General features: G+C 48.8%; 1 protein-coding gene across 1 annotated transcript in view; it reads right to left on the bottom strand.

Annotated features, from left to right (window-relative positions):
- INPP5D (inositol polyphosphate-5-phosphatase D) overlaps positions 1-24,210 on the bottom strand; it is a 154,528-nt gene that overhangs the window by 111,052 nt on the left and 19,266 nt on the right. Inside the window, 1 exon segment of the mRNA XM_017859368.1 lies at positions 22,490-22,553. Within this exon segment, the coding sequence (XP_017714857.1) occupies positions 22,490-22,553 (64 nt within the window).

The raw sequence follows: 24,210 nt of genomic DNA, 5'->3' as shown, positions 1-24,210 counted from the left end.
AACGCAGCCACTCTGGTGGGAGCTGTGGTTAGTGTCTCCACGGTAGAAATTGGCAAACACTACAAACATGAGTTTGCTTTCTTCCCTGGAGAACCGGTTGTCCAAGGTTGACCATGGCATGTGGTCCAGTGACATTGACCATTTTGGCAAAATCACGCCTTCAGTCCCCAGAGACCAGACCTCCTGCTACACCCGCCTTCCCTTCTGCATGGCCCCCATCTCCAGAAAGCAAGTTTGGATCAGGAAGAAACGCAGTTAGCACAAGACGGTGAAGGGTTCCTTGGGGCACACAGAGGGGATGACTGTTCAGTGAGGAAAAGCATGTTCCACTTAAAGATGGTGAAGGGCCAGACCACAACAGGGAGCTTCCGCCTGCTTTGAGGGGCAGGTGAGATTGTCTGAAACCAAGAAACGCCAGAAAGGGACAGTAGCAGTGTTCTGGGTGGCAAGTGTAGTGACAAAGGGGAGCCCTCCAGCTCCCCAGTGGGGCCTGCCCAGCCCTCTGTGGAAAGGAGGCTCTAACAGGAGCAGACAGGTCACACCTGCAGAGGAACTGAAAGTCACTGCTCTGAGGAACTGGGACCAAAGCCCAAGGCAGAAAACGGGCTGCCACGACCCCAGCTTCCATAGAACCAAGCCTCGTCCCAGAGAAGGGAGAGAGCTCTGGGTGAGCGAGCTCAGCCGGCGGTGCCCACGAGTCCGTGGGGGATGCTGAGAGGAGAGAGCCAGGATGCCTGAGGGCAGGCCAGGGGGGATTCTGATTGTCACCGGGAGTAACAAGGGCTGTTCTGGAGTTTACCGTGTAGTGAGCTTGACATCCATCCCAGGCAAGAGGCTAGACGAGATTACTAACAGCATGATCTGTGAGGAGAGGGAAGCAGGTGCTGGGCCTGGGAACACACCAAGTCAGCTAAACCTGTTTACCAGTGTATGGTTGCTGGCCTCACAAGTTAGGTAACTGGTTGCGTCTGATGAAAATCGTAGCTCAATGGCCTACAGCAGTCAGGCGGGTGATGTAAATGAGTGGAACAGGCCGGGAGTGAGGCGACAGGGCGAGGTGGGGATAGTGACACATCAAAGAGAAATGCCCCATTGAAAGGAGATGCTTCCACTCTGATAGGGTTTGGCTGTGTCCCCACCCAAATCTCATCCTGAATTGTAACTCCCACAATTCCCACGTGTGGTGGGAGGAACCTGGTGGGAGGTGATTGAATTATGGGGGCGCTGTTCTCGTGATAGTAAATGAGTCTCATGAGATCTGATGGCTTTAAAAATGGGAGTTTGCCTGCACAAGCTCATTCTTCTCTTGTCTGCCACCACGTGAGACGTGCCTGTCACCTTCCACCATGATTGTAACGCCTCCCCAGCCACGTGGAACTGTTAAACCTCTTTCTTTTGTAAATTGCCCAGTCTTAAGTATGTCTTTATCAGCTGCGTGAAAACAGACTAATACACACCCCACTCCAGCTACATCACCATGGAATAATCAAGGGTATCAGATTTCAGATTTTTCAAGGAAAGCTGAAAATCCAGATGATTATGTAGAAATCTCTGACTTTTTAAAAATGCTTGTAACTGGTTCATAAGTTTTAAAAATATGGGTTGGGTGAACAGAACACTAAATCCAACATAGGGGCCACCAGATTGTGATCTTTCATCTGATATCTATAGGTTTCCATAAGCATTTTATGGGGTTCATTTGTGATTTGGTTGTTGTTGAAGAGCACATGGAGAGAGACGGGCCTGGCTGAGGCCACACCAGTGTCAGTCCAGACATAGGCGTCTGTGCTGTTGGTTCCTCCTCTCGTTCACATCAGTAATTCAGATGAGGATCCAGGAGGCGGGTCTTCCAATGTGGGGCTGCCACCCTGCTAGGAGGATGGCACACATGCCAGGTGCCACAGCCAGGATGAAGCTGACCTCAGTGGTCTGGGGTAGGGGGCTGGTGTAGCCATGGGAAGTTTAGGACAAAACAATCCAAAGTTCTAAGTCTAGGCTGGGCACGGTGGCTCACACCTGTAATCCCAGCACTTTGGGAGGCCAAGGTGGGTGGATCACCTGAGTCAGGAGTTTGAGACCAGCCTGGCCAACACAGCAAAACCTCGTCTCTACTATAAATACAAAAATTAGCCAGACGTGGTGGTGCATACTTGTAATCCGTTACTCCGGAGGCTGAGGCAGGAGAATTGCTTGAACCCGGAGGTGGAGGCTACAGTGAGCCAAGATCGTGCCACTGCCCTCCAGCAACAGAGTGAGACTCTGTCTCAAAAAAATTAAAAAATAAATAAATAAAAATAAAGTTCCAAGTCTAGCTTTGCAGGAGCACGTGTGAAAAAGACGATGGCATTTTAGTCGATGGCAAATACATTGTGAAGCTGGATCGCTATGTGGACGCTCCCCGGTGCCACTGTCTGTGAGACCACACTCATGGAGGAGAGCCTGGTGGGAGGGTCAGTCCACGCGGCAGGGCTTGGGTTCTGAGATTCCCTTTAGGAAGGACAGACACCAGGTTGAGTGTGTCATGGGAGGGGAACCTGGGATGGCCTGAGGTGAGGAGGGGCGTGCGGAATGGCTGAAGTAACTCAGAGGGTTTTGCCTGAAGAAAGCTCAAGGGAGACTTGCCTGGGTTTTCAAACAGTTGAGGCTTCCATGTGTCTCCCGAGGGGAGAACTGGGATCCAGGAGTGGATGTCATAGGAGGCCGATTTCTGCCCTATTTAAGGAACACATTAAAGATGACCAGAACTATCTAGAGATACACAGGTCATGGCCTGAGAGTTTCCTGGTGTCTGGCCCTGACCATGTCCCCAGCACCACGTCTCACCAAAGAGGAGCCTCGCAGTGGGTTGAGCTGGCTCAGAAGACCCTGTGGCTGACCACCGGCTAAGCTTGCCAGCTCCCATCCACGGTGCTGGTCCCATTTGGGCACCATTCGGTGGGTGCCTGTCTCCCAGCACTTCTATCGCACTCCTTGTCTTTGACATGCATCCTCCTCCTGGAGCAGAATCATCCTTGGAAATCAGAAGTGAGACAACCAAGGCCGGGCGTGGTGGCTCATCCTCCCTGAGATCCCAGGACTTTGGGAGGACAAGGCAGGTGGATCACTTGAGGTCAGGAGTTCGAAATCAGCCTGGCCAACATGGTGAAACCCTGTATTTTAAATCTACTTAAAATACAAAATTTAGCCAGGCATGGTGGTCCACACCTGTCATCCCAGCTACTCAGGAGGCTGAGGTGGGAGAATCGCTTGAACCTGGGAGGTGCAGGTTGCAGTGACTGAGATCGCGCCATTGCACTCCAGCCTGGGTGACAGAGTGAGACTCTGTCGCAAAAAAAAAAGAAGAAGAAATGAGACAACCAAAAGCACCATACCACTGATATGCAGCATTGCACGGCAGGTCCCAGCCAGTACAAAACAGATCAGAACGACTCCCCAGGTCCCAGCCAGTACAAAACAGATCAGAACGACTCCCCTGTCCCTAAATGAGTTGCACTGTAAGGAACAGACAGTCTGCCATTATTTGCACACAACAAGATCATGTACCTAGGGAAGCCAAAAGAATAAATTCAGAAACTATTAAAACGAATAAGAGAATTCAGACAGATAGTTAAGAATACCCTACAGAAATTATCACTTTCCTACACACCCACAAAACCTAATCAGAAAATGTCATGATAGAAAAGGAAGATTCTGTTTGCAAAGGTAATTAAAGCTACATCACACGCAGTAACAGGGCAGGTTTAAGAACTATATGGAGGAAGCAGAAAAAAGATATAAAAGAAAAGCTGAATAAATGGAGAGAGAAATCATGATCTCAAATTGAAGGACTTCATGTTATAAGAACATAAGTTATCTACAAGTTAACCTATTAATTACATGTAATTGCACAAAATTCCAGCTGGGATTTTTAGGGAACTTGACAAGCTGATTTTAAAATTCACCTGGAAAAGGAAATGCACGGCAAGCAAGGACTAATGAGAAAAATAAATGGGAACTTAGTCTGCCAGATAAGGAAACACACAAGAAAGCCACAGTGATGAAACCTATGCAGCTGGGGCAAGAGTAGATTAATCTATCAACGGAACAGGAGGAGGTGTTTCAAATCAGATGAGGACTATGGAGGAAATTAGCACATGATATAACGGCACTGTGAATCAACGGGAAAAGGATGGGCTATTTAATACGGTGTTGGCTATCCATTTGGAGGGTGAAGTTATAGTCCCTATTTTATACCAAACATAAAATAAATAAAGAGCTAAACATAAAACACATCAAAATTGTTAGAAGAAAACAGTATTTTCCCCAAATAAGTGATATTGGAATGGGTGATTCATGAAACTCAGAATCCGTAAATGAAAACATTTGACTACCTAATGGTTTTAAACTTCCACATGACAAAATGCGCCATAAACCATGTTTAAAAACATTGCAGGCTGGAGAAAATATTTTCAGTATAACTTACCCCCAAAATTAATATACAAAACATATCAAGGGTTTTAAAATCATATTTTAAAAGGAAAAAATGGAAAAGAATATAAGCAGGCAATTGACAGGAAAAGAAACACAAATGGTGAATGCGTATATGAAAACAGGCTCAGTGTCATTTCTTTTGAGACAGGATCACTCTGTCACCCAGACTGGATTGCAGTGGTGTGATCCTGGCTCACTGCAGCCTCAACTTCCTGGGTTCAAGTGATTCTCCTGTTTCAGTCTCCCAAGTAGCTAGGACTATAGGCATGCACCAACATCACTGGCTAATTTAAAAAAAAAAAAAAGTTTTAAAAAAATTTTGTAGAAATATGGTCTTACTATGTTGCCCAGGCTGGTCCTGAACTCCTGAGGTCAAGTGATCCTCCTGCCTTGGCCTCCCAAAGTGCTGGGATTACAGGCATGTGGCACCATGTCTAGTCATTAGTATCTTTTCTCTTCTTTTCTTTCTTTCTTTTTTTTTTTTTTTTTTTTGAGACAGAGTCTTGCTCTGTTGCCCAGGCTGGAGTGCAGTGGTGCAATCTCGGCTCACTGCAACCTCCGCCTCCTGGGTTCAAGTGATTCTCCTGCCTCATATTCCTGAGTAGCTGGCATTACAGGCATGCGCCACCACACCTGGCTAATTTTTGTATTTTTAGTAGAGTTGGGGTTTCGCCATGTTGGCCAGGCTGGTTTTGAACTCCTGACCTCTGGTGATCCGCCACCTCTGCCTCCCAAAGTGCTGGGATTATAGGCATGAACCACCACGCCCAGGTCATTAGTGCCATTTCTAATGAGAGAAATGCAAAATAAAATATTGTGATCATATATTTTACTCATTGTCTGATGAAAATTACATGCACTGGTAATGTCCAGAATTGAGATGTGTGGGCATCCTGAGGGCCAAGAGACATTGAGTGAGAAGGTCACTTGGAAGAGCCCCGGGCAAAGCAATTTGGCAGTATGTACAATCATACATGCATTCCTTCAACCCAGTAATAGTTTTTCTTGGAGAAAGCTTGTATGCACAGTCACACGCAAGCCTTGCTTGTTGTAGCATCTGTCTTTCGTAGTAAGAACAACAAAAAAGAAAATCATCTATCTATATATCCATCCGTTATTGTTCAACCATTAAAAAGCAAAAAGATGTGTGAATGAACTTGGATTAATCTCAGGGACAGATTGCTAAGGGAAGAAAGCAAATCATAGAACAGCGTATACAGTATTATCCCATTTACAAAAACAAATATAAATATACAAAACATATGAAAACAGTATCTGAGAAACTGTCAACAACGGGACCAGGGTGGGGATTTGCAGGCCATTAGGGTTACCAGTGAGAAAAGGGGGCCTCTAGTTCTGACGTATTTCCTTTGGTACTGTTTTAATTTCTTTTGACCAAGCTGAGGTATAACTTTTCAATGTAAAACAAAAAAAATTATTTTAACAATTCTGTCTCCATTTTGGGAGGCTGAGGTGGGAGGATTGCTTGAGCCTAGGAGTTGATTCTTTTTTTTTTTTTTTTTTTGAGATACAGTTTCAATCTTGTTGCCCAGGCTGGAGTCTAATGGTGCAATCTCAGCTCACTGCAACCTCTGCCTCCCAGGTTCAAGCGATTATCCTGCCTCAGCCACCCAAGTAGCTGGGATTACAGGCGCCCACCACCACCCCCAGCTATTTTGTATTTTTAGTAGAGACAGGGTTTCACCATGTTGGCCAGGCTGGTGTCAAACTCCTCACCTCAGGTGATCCACCTGCCTCAGTCTCCCAAAGTGCTGGGATTACAGGTGTGAGCCACCATGCCTGGCCAGGCCCAGAAGCTTAAGAACAGGCTGGGCATCACAGTGAGACTCCAACTCTAAAATACAAGTTCTATCTCAACACTCTTATGTATGTGCAATCTTGTGTATATCATCTATCCCTTAACAAACAAAAACCAATAGCTCTCCTATAACAATATCACCTGCAACTTTTTTATGTTTAATGTTTGAGATCTTTCCAACTCACTACACACAGCTCTGCTTTAATTTTTTAAGCAGCCGCATAGTCTACCACTGGCTGAACCGCAGCGTATTTAAGGAGTTCTCTCTTCATCACGGTTAGGTTGAATGCGAACCTAGGCAACATGAGGTTGTTTGTTAGGGCTCTTCTTTGACCCCTATTTGAAATAATGCTGCAGTGGGTGTCCTCGTATATATATCTTTGTCCACGTGACTTGTTGGGCAAATTAGGGGTGGGAGAACATTCCTCACTGGACACAGACATTACAGATGTTGATAGACATTGGCAATTTGCCCTCCAGAGCATTTTCCGGGATTTGCACTCCCTCCCATGGTGAGTGAGACTGACTGCCATTCCCCTCCCCCGCCCATGCATGGTCTTCAAACCCTAACGTGCACCAGGATCACCTGGGGATCTTGTTCAAACGCTGATTCTGAATTCCCAGGTCTGGGGTCTTGATTGTCCACATTTCTAACAAGTTCCCAGGTGATGCTGATCTGCTGGCCTGTGGACCAGACTCTGAGCAGCAAGGTTCTGCAGCAATGATGCCCAGTGAAAATGTAATGTGAGCCCTGCATACAATTTTAAATTTTCTAGCAGCCAGATTTTAGAATTTTTTTTTTTTTTAAGACAGAGTCTCGCTCTATTGCCCAAGCTGGAGTGCAGTGAGGCAATCTCAGATCCCTGCAACCTCCACCTGCCTGGTTCAAGCATTTCTCCTGCCTCAGCCTCCGGAGTGGCTGGGACTACAGGCACGCACCACCAGGCCCGGCTAATTTTTGTAATTTTAATAGAGACAGGGTTTTACCATGTTGGCCGGGCTGGTCTCGAACTCCTGACCTCAAGTGATCTGCCTGCTTTGGACTCCCAAAGTGCTGGGATTACAGGTGTGAGCCACCGTGCCCAACCTCGGAGTTTTTAAAGATCGGGGTAAAATCAATTTGATTAATATATTTAACGCAATATGTACAAAATATTAAGATTTCAATGTGCAATAAAATTATCATGAGATATAGAACCTTCTTTTTGGGGGGAGGGGGCATATTCCAAGTGCTCTGTGGCCCCATGTGGCCTGTGGTTTCAGCACTGGCCAGTGCAGATGTAGGGAATCTCTCAGGCTCTACCAGGGAGGGGACACAGGCAACATTTGTTTCTCAGACTCCAGGGAGCAGCACAGGGAAAACGGGCCAGGAGGCAGAAGTAGGGTGCTCCAGAGGCATTCATAGCGTGTTCTTCTGCCAAGGGAGTGTGGCCTGAAGCCACCTCTGGGCAGGTGGCAGGAGAGAGCCAGTGGTGGGACCAGCTCTGGACATCATATTATTATTGACAAATTTTTGCAAATCTTTTCACTCCAAAATTGAGGACTGTCCATCTCTAACAAATGCCTCATTGAACACTTGATGTGCATAACATAAAGTCTTTTTTTTTTTTTTGAGACAGAGTCTCACTCTGTTGCCCAGACTGGAGTGTGCAGTGGTGCGATCTCAGCTCACAGCAACCTCAGCCTCCCGAGTTTAAGTTTAAGCGATTCTCATGCCTCAGCCTCCTGAGTAGCTGGGATTACAGGCACTCGCCACCATACCAGGCTAATTTTTGAATTAGACAGAGACAGTTTCACCGTGTTGGCCAGGCTGGTCTCGAACTCCTGACCTCAAATGAGCCGCCTGCCTCAGTCTCCCAAAGTGCTAAAATTACAGGCATGAGCCACTGCACCTGGCCTTACCATAAAGTCTTGAAGACCATTTTTAAGATGTCAAATACATTGCAGACTCTAAAGTTACATTTTAGAGAAACATATTTACACTGATTATTTCCCAAGAAGGAAGGCTTATTTCCATGTCAGGGGATTTTACTTCTGTTTTGTATTTTCGATTTGAACTTCCTCACCCTCACTACTTTCCTAAGAGAAAAAGCAGAAATTATCAATATTAATCTGCAGTAATCCTTCTCCGTCCAAAAAAAGAAAAGAAAGATTAGACAAGAGAGGAATGCAGTGTCCCGTTAAGCCGTGTGAAGGAGAACCTGACTTCACAAAGCCCTCAGATTGAAATCTGCTTATTGTTCCATTTCTCTCAAGACACATTCTTTAATTTCTCTTTCTGTTTCTTCCTGGGTAACCATTTTTATCTTACAGTCAAGATTCTTTCACCCATGCCTTTTTCATCCAGCAGGAATCTACTGAGTCCTGTCAGGGTCAACATGTCAGGTGGGGCTGAAGAATGAAGATGGGTGGGGGGGTTGCTGGGGGCTAGGGTGGGAGCGCCCCTGGCTACCTGGGAGCCACAGATAGTGATGGACCTGGGGCTCCTTGGCCTGTCTCAAGATGGAAGAAGGGATGGGAGATCGAGGGCTAAAGGGATGTTGTTGGGAGCATCCAAGGCCTCCTCCACCTCCCACGTTCAATGTTTGCCTTTGAAATAGCTGTTTCCTTCTGCCACATGTAATTGAGGAAGCTCGACCCCTCCACATGTAATTGAGGAAGCTCGACCCCTCGCTGTTTCCATTTCCCCTTTCCTTCTCACCCGAAGCAAAGTCCTGTATTTACATGCAGCTCCGTTTAAACTCCTCCCCTTTTAGAATTTAAGCACACATCTTTTGGCACCGCACACCCATATAGATGGCATTCATCATTACACACACTTATCAATGCTAAAAACCTGCGCTAATCATTATGTTTCAAAAGCCCTCGTGGTTCTACTGGGCCCAGGAATGCAAGCAATCTCCAATTTCCCCATTGCCCAGAGCCTGTGGGGGATATTTTTTTCCTTAATTACATATCCCTAAAACGCTCTTCTTTCCAGCTTGCTTCTTTCCTTTTTGTAAAACTCTTGAGGTACGCTGGGGAAGACAGAAGTGACAGCTGGCAGACAAGCCCAGAGTCCCCAGCCCAGGGAGCAGCCTGGAGAGAAGCTGCGTGGCGGGGCAGGGCCTGGGGCAGCTCCCTGATGAGCCTGGCAGCTCGGCCCCCAGACACTCCGGCCGCCCTCCTCATCCCAGACCCAGCGCCTGCTGTGCCAGCCTCGCAGAGCTGATGATGAAATGTTGGCCCCAAACCCCCACATCTTGGGAGGCTTTGTTAATCTTGTAGAATGTATCAGATAATTTCAGAACAGGAAGGCTTTGGAGGTCTCCACTCTTCTTCCCTCCTTGGCCTTTCCCACTTTGTATTGCAAATTTACTCCTTCATTCAATCATGTAGCAAATGTTTACTGAGCACCTACTCTGTGCCAGGCATTCTTCTGGTGCTACAGAGACAGTGGAGAGCAAGATAGACAAGGTCTTGTGAGTCTTACAGCCTCGTAGTAGAGACAGATAATACATGAGTGAGTCAATACATAATCAAGATAGTTGCTGTGGTAGAAAGAAGAGCGGCCTCCACCTCCCAACCCCTCCTTATCCCTGGAACCTATGGCTGTTATGTACCACGGCCTGGGGGAGATAAGGTGCTCATGTGCTGGCCTTGAGGTTGGGAGAGGATCCCGAATTATTCAGCTTTCCCAATCTATGTTCAAGAGTCCTCACAAGGGGAAGAGGGAAGCAGAGAGTCAGAGCCCTAGAAACAGCATCATGAGAAAGACCTGACAGGCCATTACTAGTTCTGAAAACAGAGGAATGGGCCGTGAGCCAAGGAATGAAAGTGACCCTGAGAAACCAGAAAAGGCAAGAACAGGGATTTCCCCCTGAAGCCTCTGGAAGGAGCGCAGCTCTGCCAACACCTTGATCTGAGCCCAGTGAGAGCTTCTGACTTCTGGCCTGCACAACTGCAAGATAATAAATTTGTGTTGTTTTAAACCTCTCTGTTTTGCTGAAATTTGTTATAGTGGCAATGGAGATGAATCCCGTTGCAGACAGCGATAAGGGCTATGAAGAAAAAACAGGAGTGCAATAAGGAGCGGCCATGGGACGGGGCATGATATTAGATGGGAAGACCTGGGAAAAGGCCTGGGAGGAATCCTGTTGGCCAGTCAGCCACGTAGTGACCTGGGGGACAGAGTCCCAGGCACAAGGCAGGGCAGGTACCAAGACCTTGGGGGCAGGAAGGTGTTTAGTGTTGTAAGAGTAAGTATCTCCCCAGAGCCTTCATCAGGGGAGGAAGCAGTTCTATCATCTGGTTTCCCAAGCAGGCAATGGTATCTTTCTTGTAGACTTCCGAGTTACTTTTCTTTGAGACGGAGTTTTGCTCTTGTCACCCAGGCTGGAGTGTTGTGGCGTGATCTCAGCTCACTGCAGCCTCTGCCTCCCAGGTTACAGTGATTCTCCTTCCCTCAGCCTCCCGGGTAACTGGGATTACAGGTGTGCACCACCACACCCGGCTATCTTTGTATTTTTAGTAGAGATAGGGTTTCACCATGTTGGTCAGGCTGGTCTCGAACTCCTGACCTCAGGTGATCCACCTGTCTTGGCCTCCCAAAGTGCCGGGATTATAGGCATGAGCCACCACGCCCAACCCTGACTGACTTTTAATCTGCTTGTTGGAATGTCTGTTTTCTCTCTTTAAAGGCTGGGACTCTGTTCTCGTGTTCTGTCCTTGTGTCTGTGTGAGGCGCTGAGAACTCTTTTTAGGGTCTTTGTAGCATATATTTGTGAGAGATGTTTGGATTTTGGAAAACACATTTCTCCATTTCAAGATTTCAGACCTCTTTTCCTGCCAGTCATGAGGGGCATAAATACGGTGGAGAGATGGGTTGAGCACCCTGATGGCCACCAGCCTGGCAGGGTCTCTTAACTCAGACAGCCAAGAAGAGCAGTAATGAAGGAACTGCTCTTCCATGGCAAATCTCTTTATGAAAATCACTAACTGCTCATGTATGGATTAATTCAATATTTGGGAGAGAAATTTGGATTTTTCTCTCCTGGGGTTACTCAAAATGAAGTACAATCTGCTAAGAACAGGGCAGACTAAGGTTAACCTCAGAGGTTTTGTGGGCACTGAGTGGTCAACAGAAGCCTCTTCTCAAGCCAGGTCCAGCTGGGTCTTTCATGCAGGGGATGGCAACGCGTCCTCTGTCCTGTGCCCAAGGGCAGACACTTAGGCAACTGAGACCCTCACCCTTGTTCTCAAGGCCCCCACAGCTCACTGGGGGAGATAGACACCGGGCCGCCTACCACCCCACAATGCGAGGATGTGGACACTGAGTGGGGGGATTGTTTGGAATCACAGAAGAGGGAGTGGGCACCTCTCAGAAGGCTCTTTGGAAGGCATGGCTGGGCCATTCATTTCCTCCCACTTGAAGGGAGCTCCTTTCACTGTAGAAGTTTCCTGAGACCCTTCTACCTCAAGATGTAAAAATCTGGGCTTCGGAGTCTAATTGTGAAAATTGCTTGTCATTGGTCTCTAGACTGAACATCCTGTGAAGGACGGACTGTCTCTGAGGCTGGCTGTTGTATTAGTATGTTCAGTTCCCAATTAATATTCACTGAATAAATGAATGAGCCATTGGGAATCTCTAAGCTGTCATTCTGACCCTTAAGGAATGTAGTCAGAACATACGGCTGTAACACTCACTGGACTTGGCTTAAAAGTAGAGTCATCTTGGGTCTCATTCAGGAAGGATCATGGCTCAAATAACTGCAAAGCCCTTAGCTGGTTGCATAGCTGGGGAACCTCGGGTGGCTGGAGAAACAAAGACCAGTAGCCTTTGTGTGAAGCTCACCCTCCAGCCCAGGGCCCCAGACTGCAGGGCACAGAGCCACAGCATGGCTCCAATGACATCCCTCTTCTGTCACAAGTTTTATGCAACGAGCAAACAGTGTTATCTCATCTGAGCCTTTGTTTCCTTGAATTTAAAAATGGGCATAGTAATCATAGCACCAATAGTAGTAAACCTTCCCCCAGGATTAAAGAACAGGGATGAAGTGCCTAGCTCCTGACAGGGGCTCAACAAAAGGGAACCAGGCCAGAATGGGATGATAAGATAGGTCCCAGGTGGGAGTTGTGGGACCTCCCTCTGGTCCCTCCTGTGTCCTCAAGGCTCTCTCTTGTCACCTGGTGGGACTCCAGGCACCCACCCTCGCCCTCACCCCGACTCTATCTTCCTCAGTTATCCAAAGCAGCAGTGACGTACGCCCAGTGAGCAGGCACAGGACAACCCCAGTTCTCAGAGGGTCCCAAGGCAGACAGAGTCTGGGGGCCCTACTTGGTGCCTCCGTCCCCCATGACCTTTGCTCCTGGGCCCTGATCCAGGGCCAGTCAGGATTTCCAGGCACTCGTCCTTCTCTCCAAGGCCCCTTTGGATGGCCTTGCTGCCAATCCCAGGACTCCTGAGTTTTTTGTGTCCCAAAGTCTCAGCCCTTTCTCCCTCCCCTGTGCCTGGTGTCCCTAGCTCTTGGCCAGTTATGGGCCGGGGCCTCTGCCCAGTGACCCTGCGTTGGTGCCGGCGAGCTGACTGGCCTCTGTGCATCCTCGCCATTTTAAAACAGTCATCCATGGAGTCACGTGTCAGACATGAGCTGCATGTTTACATAAACCATCTCTTTTAGTCCTCACAACCTCCACAGGACAGAAGTACTGCTGGCCTCCCAGTGTTTCTGAGGAGGAAACAAGCTTGAGAGAAGAAACTGCTTCCCCGAGGGAACTAGGACATTATACCACCCTGAAGACCTGAGGAAGAGCCTTCTCTGGAAATGCAGCTGCTGGAACTTGTCTCGGGACATCTTGGGAAGCATCGGCAGCCTCACATGGACATCAAAAGGCAAGGCCTTTAGGACCCCGGAGTGAAAACGTCAGGAAGAGGAGAAAGATGAACAGATGACAGGGCCAGTGAGGCACAAAGACCAGCCAGGCGGCCGGGCGTGGTGGCTCAAGCCTGTAATCCCAGCACTTTGGGAGGCCGAGACGGGTGGATCACGAGGTCAGGAGATCAAGACCATCCTGGCTAACACAGTGAAACCCCGTCTCTACTAAAAAATACAAAAAGCTAGCTGGGCGAGGTGGCGGGCGCCTGTAGTCCCAGCTACTCGGGAGGCTGAGGCAGGAGAATGGCATAAACCCGGGAGGCGGAGCTTGCAGTGAGCTGAGATCCGGCCACTGCACTCCAGCCTGGGCGACAGAGCGAGACTCCGTCTCAAAAAAAACAAACAAACAAAAAATAATAGGCTGGGCACAGTGGTCACACCTGTAATCCCAGCACTTTGGGAGGCCGAAGAGGGCAGATCACTCGAGGTCAGGAGTTCGAGACCAGCCTGGCCAACACGGCAAAACCCCGTCTCTACTAAAAATACAAAAATTAGCTGGGCATGGTNAAAAAAAAAAAAAAAAAAAAAAAAAAAAAAAAAAAAGACCAGCCAGGCAAGGCAGACTTGCAACAAAATGAGAACCTCGGACGGGCGCGGTGGCTCACGCCTGTAATCCCAGCACTTTGGGAGGCCGAGGCGGGCAGATCACAAGGTCAGAAGTTTGAGACCAGCCTGGTCAACATGGTGAAACCCCGTCTCTACTAAAAATACAAAAAATTAGTGGGGGATGGTGGTGCGTGGCTGTAATCCCAGCTGCTTGGGAGGCTGAGGCAGGAGAATCGCTTGAACCCAGGAGACAGAGGTTGCAGCGAGCCGAGATCTCGCTGTTGCACTCCAGCCTGGGTGACAGAGCGAGACTCCATCTTGAGAAAAAAAAAAAAAATGAGGAGCTCAATTCAATGCTGAAATGAGAATCCACTTTGGAGGGAGCTATAGCAGAACTGAGTCCAGAAAAGAGAACCCTTCCCGAATGCAGAGGAAGTTGACCAAGGCATGAAAAGCAAGTCAATAGATAATGGCGGATCCTGTCGAGGACAAATTTAAGATTGATAACTGCAGCAAGGGTGAGATAAATCATCATTTAAGTGAAACCTGTAGCACTTCCTATCTTTTTAATGGTGGCAGAAGAGTTAATTCAATAAATATTTATCCAGCACTCACTATATGCTAGGAATAGTTCTAATGTAGACAATAAATAAGTCAATAAAAAATGTATATTTTAAAATATAAAATCAGGGTCGGACACAGTGGCTCACACCTGTAATCCCAGCACTTTGGGAGGCTGAGGCGGGCATATCACAAGTTCAAGAGATTGAGACCATCCTGGCCAGCATGGTGAAACCCTGTCTTTACTAAAAATACAAAAATTAGCTGGGTGTGGTGGCGCACACCTGTAGTTCCAGCTACTCGGGAGGCTGAAGCAGGAGAATCACTTCAACCCAGGAGGCAGGAGTTGCAGTGAGCCGAGATTGTGCCACTGCACTCCAGCCTGGTGATAGAGTGAGACTCTGTCTCAAAAAAATAAAAATAAATAAATAAATAAAATATAAAATCAGATAGTCACAAGAGCCACAAAGAAAAGAAAGGAGGGTAAGGGGTTAAAGAGCAACAGGTGAAGGGTGGGGTGACTATTTTTCTGGGGTGATCAAGCGAGACCTCTCAGAAAGACTTTATTCTATTTGGTAAACCCTATGTGGCCTCTTGCAAATCTGACAGACACAATTAGACCCGGAACCTGATCTCGAAGGGCAAAGTCAAGATGAGAAACGAAACCATTCTGCAATAAGCAAGAAATCAAGATGCCTCCCCAGGGCACAGACATTGTTAAAACACTGATTGAGTTTTGTGCTTTTTCTGGTTAGGGTTGGAGAAAGATGTTGAGCCTGAGGATGTCTGACAGGAACATAAGTCATTAGGAATGTCTGGGACAGGGCTGGAGCAGGTCCCAGAAACACAATATAGACTAAGGAGAGGGAAGACCCAGGGACTGCGTTGTCAGAGCACGGCTCATGGGCATTTGGTGCAGTGAAACTCGATATTCAATTTGAAATTTTCACTTTTCTGCTCTGAAATTCCCCTAGGATAGTTTAAACTTTCGTATATTAGGACACTTTTAGCTGTTAGAAGACCCTAACTCAACTAACTTGAGCAAAAAGGAATTAATTACCTCACAAAACAGAAAATCTAGAGGCAGGGCAGATCCCAGGTTGCTTCATTCTGTTCAGCGAATTCAAGGGCATCATCCAGGACCCAGGTTCACTTCTCCTTTCCGTGTGTTGGCCTCACTGGCCGGCTACATCTCCTCATAGTTACAAGGTAGCAGCAGAGACCCAGCTGTCACATCCTATGGCAGCTTCCAAAGGTAGGAAAGAGGCTATCTTGGCCGGGCGTGGTGGCTCACGCCTGTAATCCCAACACTTTGGGAGGCCAAGGCAAGCAGATCATCTGAGGTCAGGAGTTCGAGACCAGCCTGGCCAACATAGTGAAGCCCTATCTGTTCTAAAAATACAAAAATTAGCCAGGCATGGTGCAGGTGCCTATAATCCCAGCTACTTGGGAGGCTGAGATAGGAGAATCACTTGAACCCAGGAGGTGGAGGTTGTGGTGAGCTGAGATCATGCCATTGCATTCCAGCCTGGGCAACAAGAGCGAAACTCTGTCTCAAAAAGAAAGAAAGAAAGAGGCTATCTTATCCCTATGTCTGTTTTTAAGACAAATAGACCTTTATTAGAAGCCCACAGAGCCCTTCGCTTCACACCTCATTGGTTACACTTGCATCCTATTCCCCAATCTAAACTTGTCAGCTACATGGTGCACATTGATGTCAGTTCTAGACCACTTTGGGAAACAAAGACAGGAAACAGGCCCATGATCTGGGACAAGGTGAACCAGAAGGCTCTGGAACATGGAGAAGCAAGGACAAAATGGCTAGTGGGGATGGGGAGAAAATGAAGACAGTCATTTGGAGGTAGAGATGACAAATGGCATGGACACTCTTTCTAGAATTCTCTGACAAACTTGGGAAGGGATTAGGGATGTTGCAGCCGCACAAGAGGGAAGGGCTTCTCGGTCACAAGGGCATGTGTACCCCAGGAGGCTAGAAAATGAGGGGAGGCTTGGCTTTCTCAGGGGATTAGGAGAAAGATGCCAGAAGAGCTGGGATAAAAACTTACTCAAAGACCTAACAGAAGAAAGGTCTTTTGTGTCAAAGAACAGAGCTTGCAAAGTGGGCAAGCTGAGCACACTGCAGGCACTCTCAATGAAAGGAAAAGGACAAAGCTGGAAAAGAATTCCCACCAGCTTCAAAGTAGAAAAAAACAAAAAAATGGGTCCCCTCTATAGGAACCAGCACAAGTTTGGCCTTGGATTTTGTACTCAGAACTATTCATAATGCTACACACTTTTTTTTTTTTTTCTTTGAGACAGTCTTGCTCTGTCACCCAGGCTGCAGTGCAGTGGTGAGATCTCGGCTCACTGCAGCCTCTGCCTGTCAGGTTCAAGTGATCCTCCTGCCTCAGCCTCCCGAGTAGCTGGGACTACAGGCATGCGCCACCACGCCCAGCTAATTTTTGCATTTTTAGTAGAGACGGGGTTTCACCATGTTGCCCAGGCTAGTCCCGAACTCCTGACCTCAGGTGATCCACCTGCCTCGGCCTCCCAAAGTGCGGGGATTACAGTGTTGAGCCACTGTGCCTGGTCCATAACACTACCTTCTTGAAGGCAGTGCTGAACCTCGTATAGGATTTTGAGCGAACAGTTGGTTCCAAGAATTTTATATCTATCAAATTACTCTTGAATGTGTAGACTAAGATGTTTTGTGATGTTCAGAGGCTTGGAAAACAGATCTGTCCATATTCTGCAGTAGATAGAAAAACCAATTCAAAACGCAGGCTTCTAGAAGGTGAGCGTCATAGCATAAAGGAACCCCTCCACCAGCACGGACCCCCACAGGGCCCACTGTCCTTGGCATGGCTGCAGAGCCCACACAGGGCAGCCCTGGTAGGCTTCTGTGCCCTGAGCCTTTTCTGCGCCCCTTGTTGTGCAACTTCAGGAAGTGTGTTAGAGCCACATCCTTTGCCCGGCGGCTCAGACGGAATCTTTACTTCACTCGGTGACCACTCAGAACAATAACAGCTGCCACTCGCTTCCTGAGCTTAATAACAATGGCTCAACCGTTCACCTCCCGGATGCTTGTGACGGAACAGCTTTGAGAAAGTTGTTTTGTTTTCCCTCTCCAAAAGCCATGCCGCCCAGAGATACGTGACAGCCACCGTCAGGGACCAGGGACTTGAGTCATGAGTGTCTCTTCTTTAGAACTCACCAGAATGGTTCAGGTCACTGGAGTTCTTCTTCCAAATCCAGGAAGAATAATGAAAGGGTCGACGAGATAGATATTTTCTAACTCTTCATCTAAACTTGCATTAAAACCCGGGCTCTACAGAAAAAGACAAAATTTAGCTGGGCATAGTGGTGCACACCTGTCATCCCAGCTACTCAGGAGGCTGAGGTGGGAGAATTGCTTGAGCCCGGGAGCAGAGGTTGCAGTGGGCCGAGATCGTGCCACTGCATTCAAGCCTGGGCTACAGAGTGAGACCCTGTCTCAAAAACAAAACAAAACAAACAGAAAACACGTGGGGTGCTCCCATCTTGACTCAAACAATCAATATCCTAGATACAATCTCAACCTCAAGAAAAGACAGGAAGTTCACAGAGAACACTGATGTGATAGGGGATTATGGGTAGTTTTAATTTTCTGCTTTATTCCTCCTGGTGGGAAGGATGTCAGAAAGGACGCAAGGGCCAAAAGGTTGTAGGATGGGGCCGAAGGGCCCCTTTTGCTTCAACTGTGGCCCTGGGTTTGAGACAACCATTTATGCGACACGTCTGAGGCTGCTCCAGGCCTCCCTGGCCACCCTGGAGCTGGCCCATGAGGGTGGCTTGCAGGGCCTCAGACTCTTCCTCACTCTGCCAGAGAGGGGCCATTTCAAAGGCAGCAGCAGCGTCCCAGCTCAGTCTGCAGCGAGCAGCTCAAGATGGGCACCGCTTCTCTTACAGGAGAGTCACTTCCCTTTCCAAGTCAAGAAAGGAGTTTGGGCTTTACAAGAAACCTGCTCTCTTGGTGTGGGACAGTCAGGCCCGTGGGGCTGAGCCATCCTGCCTTCCTCTGGCTTCATGCAGGGCTCAGAGCACTGTCCCGACCCTCCCCCAACCAGGACAAGCAGTGCAAGCTAAGTCCAGAAGGTTCTCAGAGTTTGAGTGGCACAGCAGCTGTTGAACAACTGCTTAACGGTTCCAGAGCCTACTCAGGTCCCTGAAGACACGAAGCCCACAGCCCAAAGAGCAGAGCTGAGGGAGATGGAGTTCCAAAATTTACCCCTCCTTCCCTGCCACTCCCAGCACTGCCTAGAATCCTCTAAAGCACCTCCAGTTCCCCACTGTCTCCACCGTCCTCCTCGGCAGCTTCCTTACACTGGGAGGTATGTGTGTGATCTCTACTTTCCAGCAGTTTCTTGGCAGTCCTTGTCCAAGGCCACATGGCTGGCCAAATTGGACTTGAACCCAGATCCCAGGATCTGGGAGTCTGCTTTCATTCTAGGGGCACCTTGCTGATTTACCACAAGGGACAGATGCCACCTGGGATCAAATATTATCTACAACCGTGTGAAGGACAAGAGGCCAAGCTCTCTGAGAGGCCACATTGCCTTGTCTCCCTGCCCTCTGGGCAGAGTCCTGGGCTCATCCTTCCCCAGGAGACTCCAGCCAGGCCTGGAAACACCTTCTGGGCTGGAAGGAAGAAAGCTTAGCCGGGGAGGCCGGGAGGCCTGGCTGTGAGTTCCAACTTCCGCAGTTCTCAGCAACACTCATATTTAGAATGAGGGGGTTGGATGAAGTTACAGTTTGCATCCTGCCCTCCCATCTCGGATTTTTTTTTCAAGTCTGTGAAAGATGGAATAAGGGAAAAGAGTCCCCCGGGTGAGATGGCTCCTCTCCCTGATTGATACGGGGCTGTCATGGGTTATGACACGTGGGCCAACTCCATGAAGCTGGTCTGCAAAGAACGAAGATGAGATCTTTGGTGTTGACAAGAGAACAGAAGTCCCCAGGAAAAGAGCTAAAGTTACTAAACTAAGAAACAATGAAAGCCTGTCGGAGCTTCACTTGGCAAAGTTTCAGTCCAGATTCTTATTTTGGGGAGCCTCGTATTCTGGTGGCACTGAACAGGCTCAGGTGTCAGGAATGAGTTATTTAGAAACTGTGGCTAAGCTTAGAAAAGACCGTGAGGTTTTGCCTCAACATGAAAAGAGGAACTTGAGTTAAAATAGGCAGAGATCAATAACTGCTAAAGCTTCCCCGAAGGGCTCTGAGTCTGCTTAATTGAGCATGAGTGTGCACTTGGTCGTCAGTAGACATCTGCTGTCATTTACTCTTGGAGGTAGATTCTCATAAGTGAGTCCACCTAGGAGAATCCTATGAGAATTCTCCTTCAATTCACCTTGAAGGGAAACCTCTTCAGACCACCTAAGCCCACAGTTCCCTGTACCACGTCGGCTACTGAGGACGTCACGGGCCTAGTGCCAGGGTCAGGAGTAGATATGTCCAGCAGGGCTGCCCTTCTTCTATGAAAGCTGCCCACCCACTGCCCTGGCTGAGCAGAGACCTTGAGGAGCCACGCTGCCCCATGACTCTGTCCCCATCTCCGAGAGCAGAGGGGGGCATCTGCTTGAAGACAGCCAATTCATACACAGACTGGCAGCCCCTCAGTGGCCCATGCAGAGAAAGCCATGGAGGCTGAGCCATCAGACTCCCTCTTAGGACTGGGGTCTGAGAAGGAAGGCTGCTGGCGGGGAAGAGCGACCCGACGGAGAAGAGCTGAGCCACGGGAGAAGCCGCGTGCAGACCCTATGCTCTTCTGGTCCCAAGGCCCTGGGGCGGCCTTCTCCTTCCTGGCTCTGCACATCTCCACAAAGGCGGCCCACCCCTTAACCCTTACAGAGTCAGCCAAGGTGAGTTTCTGTTCCCTGCACCGCCCCCACCCCCCCACCCCCGTAGTCTGATGAGGCCCCAGATTTCATCAGCAGTTCCCAGGGTCACAAGACGTCACAGTAGCAAGAGCGTGATGGTGACAGAGAGGGGCAAACCGGAAACGCAGTCTATACATTTACAGGCCGCGGGTGCCAACTCTACTAAAAGCCACAGAGTCATGTCTTTTCCAGTCATACTTAAAGTTTTCTTCACTTTGAAGGAAGAGAAGAAACCGCAAAGGGAAAAAAGATCAAAAGCAGCGACCAACTTTTAAATTAAGAGAGTTTGCCGACTCCTCTCAGCAAACCACCTGTCACAGATGCCAACTCTGCCAGAATAGCTCATGCCCTTCTAGACTTGGAAAAAATGGTAGAGGTCATTGAAGCCAACTGCCTGCCCCAGACAGGGCTCCCCTCCGCCAGTCACATCCCACACACGGTGAAGAGTCCATGTCAGAGACAGATATTCTCATGGCAAATAGCTGCCAAGCGCTGGAAAGGACGTTCTTGTACTAGGTGTGCCAACATCTGCTCCTGGCGACTACTAAGAACCGGGCGAAACCTGCGGGCGCCCTAGGCCAGTGGAAAGCCTTCCAGCAGATGTGCCTTAGAGGCTGCAGTGGATGCAGGGGCAGGAGGATAAGGCAGCTGGCAGCAAGACCAGCCTGACTACACGGGGAATGGTTCTGCTTGAGCCCAAACTCACATCTCCCAAGGAGGCCTTGCAGCAAACAGCCCCTGGACCAGGCTGCATCACACACGCCCCTTGGGTTTCTGTCAACCACACTGCTCCTCGAACCAATTCCTTCCATCCTCATAAACCATCTTCCTGAGGGGCGTTCTCCTTACCACGCTCTCCCTCTTGACAATTCCTGGGGGATTTTTGCCCCCAGGGACTTGCCTGTGGTTTGCTCCCACCTTGAGTCCAGCTCCCTGTCTACTACTGCATCCTAGTTCTGCACACAATGAATCATTCCTTTCAAGCTTTGACACCGGAGTGTATCCTGCCTTTCCCCTCCCACTTCCACTTTCTTTTCAACCAAACTTCTCCAATGCCGTCATTGCTCTTCCATGACATGATGTCCAAACCTCTGTCTACCCCGGCTACTCTGCTTGGGATGTGGATGCACTGCAGTGTCTCTTACTCTAGTCCCTGAGAACTGAGCATCTCTCTCTCTCTCTCTCTCACACACACACACACACACACACACACACATCCCCCCTGCCCCCCACTGGGGATGTGAAAACTTTGTCTCCTTCCTTCTTGCCACCCCCATGTGCTCTTCATGCAGCCGGATAAGAATAGCTCTCCTGGCTTCCACACACTCAGTTGTCACATTTTGTGGCAAAACAAAGCCTTTAGTAAACTGTGCTTAGGGTGGCCTTCCCCGGCTTGGATGGCTGCAGCTGATTTTTCTTTTTAAATTTAACTGCAGCCAGGCGGGATGGCTCACACCTGTAATCCCAGAACTTTGGGAGGCCGAGGTGGGCAGATCATTTGAGGTCAGGAGTTTAATACCAGCCTGGCCAACATGGAGAAACCCCATCTCTACCAAAAATACAAAAATCAGCTGGGCATGGTGGCAGGCGCCTGTAATCCCAGCTACTCGGGAGGCTGAGGCAGGGGAATCACTTGAACCCAGGAGGTGGAGGTTGCAGTGAGCCGAGATCACACCACTGCACTCCGGCCTGGGCGACAAGTGTGAAACTCCGTCTCAAAAATAAAATATTAAAAAAAGTGAACTGCAAGTTTTGCACATTTTGACTTTGCATGGTGAAATCAGATGCCGTGAGTATCAGCCTCGGACAGAACAGAGTTCTACAAATGGAAAGGCTCTCTTTTGTGCTAGTCTCGCAGCCCCTCAGAAAACATGGTCTGTTCTCCTGTAAGTTCACCTCCCTTCTCTCCCTCCTGAGCCACTTCCTCTCTCTCCTTTGAGAGATGAAGACAGCAGTTGGCCAAGCCACAGCCCTTCCTTTCCCTTCATCTCTGGGCAGTCTGCTTCGCCTTCATTTCCTCTTCATACCCATGGACTACAAATAGCCCGTGGCATGCAACTCCGTCCTGTCACAGAGCAGGGTCACTTGGAGGGGCACCGTGTACCAGCTAAGCCACCCCACAAACTCCTGGGAGGAAGCCAGGCTCAGCCAGGCCTTCATGTCCGACTACCTGTGCATGCGCTTTCTTCCTCATCGTTTCCACCCCTTCTCTGCCAGTATTGGCTGAAGTCAGGTTCAGATTTCTAGGTTTATAAAGGACTCACCTGAACAGTGAATTTATCATCTTCATTGGGCAGAATTCTGTAAGTGTAAACGCAATTCTGATACCTGAAATAGATCAAAGACTTTATTAGAGCCCATGCAGGAAAACCCGGTTTCCTCTTAACTGAAAAGACAAGACTTCCTGACACAGCTTGAGGAATCTGGACACAAGTCTCTGAATTTCGGAGCTGACCATTCTCTAAGATGGAGGTGAGCCCTGACGTCCAGCAATCCTGGGCTGAGGCACTCTTATTTCCCCACTGCTTCTGCACTCAGAGCACCAGGAAAAGGTGGGGTGGAGGGTCATTTAGGTGGGGACCTGGCAGCTACAGGGTCTGATCCAAAGAAGTCTGCCACATGGAGGGGATTTCTTAAGCTCTCAGCTGCCAAGAAGATGAAGTAAGAGGGGGTGTTTGCGAGTCAGGCATGGTGGCTCACGCCTGTAATCCCAGCACTTTGGGAGGCCAAGGAGGGAGGATCACAAGGTCACGAGATTGAGACTATCCTGACCAACATGGGGTGAAACCCCATCTCTACCAAAAATACAAAAATTAGCTGGGCATGGTGCCGTGTGCCTGTGGTCCCAGCTACTCGGGAGGCTGAGGCAAGAGAATCGCTTGAACACAGGAGGCGGAGGTTGTAGTGAGCTGAGAACGTGCTACTGCACTCCAGCCTGGCAACAGAGCGAGACTCCGTCTCAAAAAAAAAAAAAAAGGAGGAGGTGTTTGAAGAAGAAACACGATTCCAGTGGGCCTGAGCATAGCGGCCTCTGGTGAATGGGAGCCAGGCACAGCCGCAGAGGGGCCACCTGGCCGGGGCAGGGATCACTCGTTCCCACTGAGCTCCCCGCTGCCCCGAAATGGCTTCATCCCCTTGGACACTGTGCCCCGTGGATTATCTCCCAGGGATTGGCCACCAGCCCTACCGAGACCTGGATTTGCCCCAGCAGCTGGAGAGCAAGTCTTGGGATTGTTTCTAACAAGAAAGTCCTAGGAATCCCAGATTCTCTTCTCTTTCTAGAAGCTCTACCTTCCTTTGGCACAGTCATCCCTAACGTGAGGAGGAGACGATAGCTTTCACTTTCCTAAAACCTCTGAGAGGAAAAGCGAGCTGTCAAGTGCTAGCACCTTGGGTGAGGGGCACACTAGGGTGGTCCTCAGCCTACTGAAACCCTGGCAGCAGCCAACACCCATGGAATCCATCAGCTGCTGAGGCCAGCAGGCTGTCAGGAGGTTGGGGGAAAGCTATTTGGATTTTAGGCCCTTACTTAAAGCTGCTGGTCTGTTCCCACCCACCATAATCTTGCCCTGCTTTGCTACTTCAGATTCTCATGAGCCTGGAAGGCTTGCCTGGCCCATAGAGCCCTGTAGACAGGACCAGCCTCTGTAATTAAGCCAGTGCTTCAGTGTAGAGGCTACACACACTCACCCCGTCCCAGGTACAGGCACTCCACTGAGCATCTACATATGTTACTGATATGTTATTGTTTAACTAGATTTTTTTTTTTTTTTTTTTTTTAGAGGGGGGCCCTGGGTTTGGAAGGGTTGGGGATGTTAAAGGCTCACTGAAACCTCTGCCTCCCAGGTTCAAGCAATTCTCCTGCCTCAGCCTCCCAAGTAGCTGGGATTACAAGCTCCTGCCATCATACTTGGCTAATTTTTGTATTTTTAGTAGAGATGGGGTTCTTTTCTTTTTTCTTTTTTCTTTTCTTTTTTTTTTTTTT

Source organism: Rhinopithecus bieti, unplaced genomic scaffold (genome assembly GCF_001698545.2).
Source record: "Rhinopithecus bieti isolate Rb0 unplaced genomic scaffold, ASM169854v2 scaffold_50517, whole genome shotgun sequence".
In the NCBI taxonomy this organism is placed as follows: domain Eukaryota; kingdom Metazoa; phylum Chordata; class Mammalia; order Primates; family Cercopithecidae; genus Rhinopithecus; species Rhinopithecus bieti.
The sequence above is the reverse complement of the archived record's forward strand: the minus strand, read 5'-3'. Positions and strand labels throughout refer to the sequence as shown.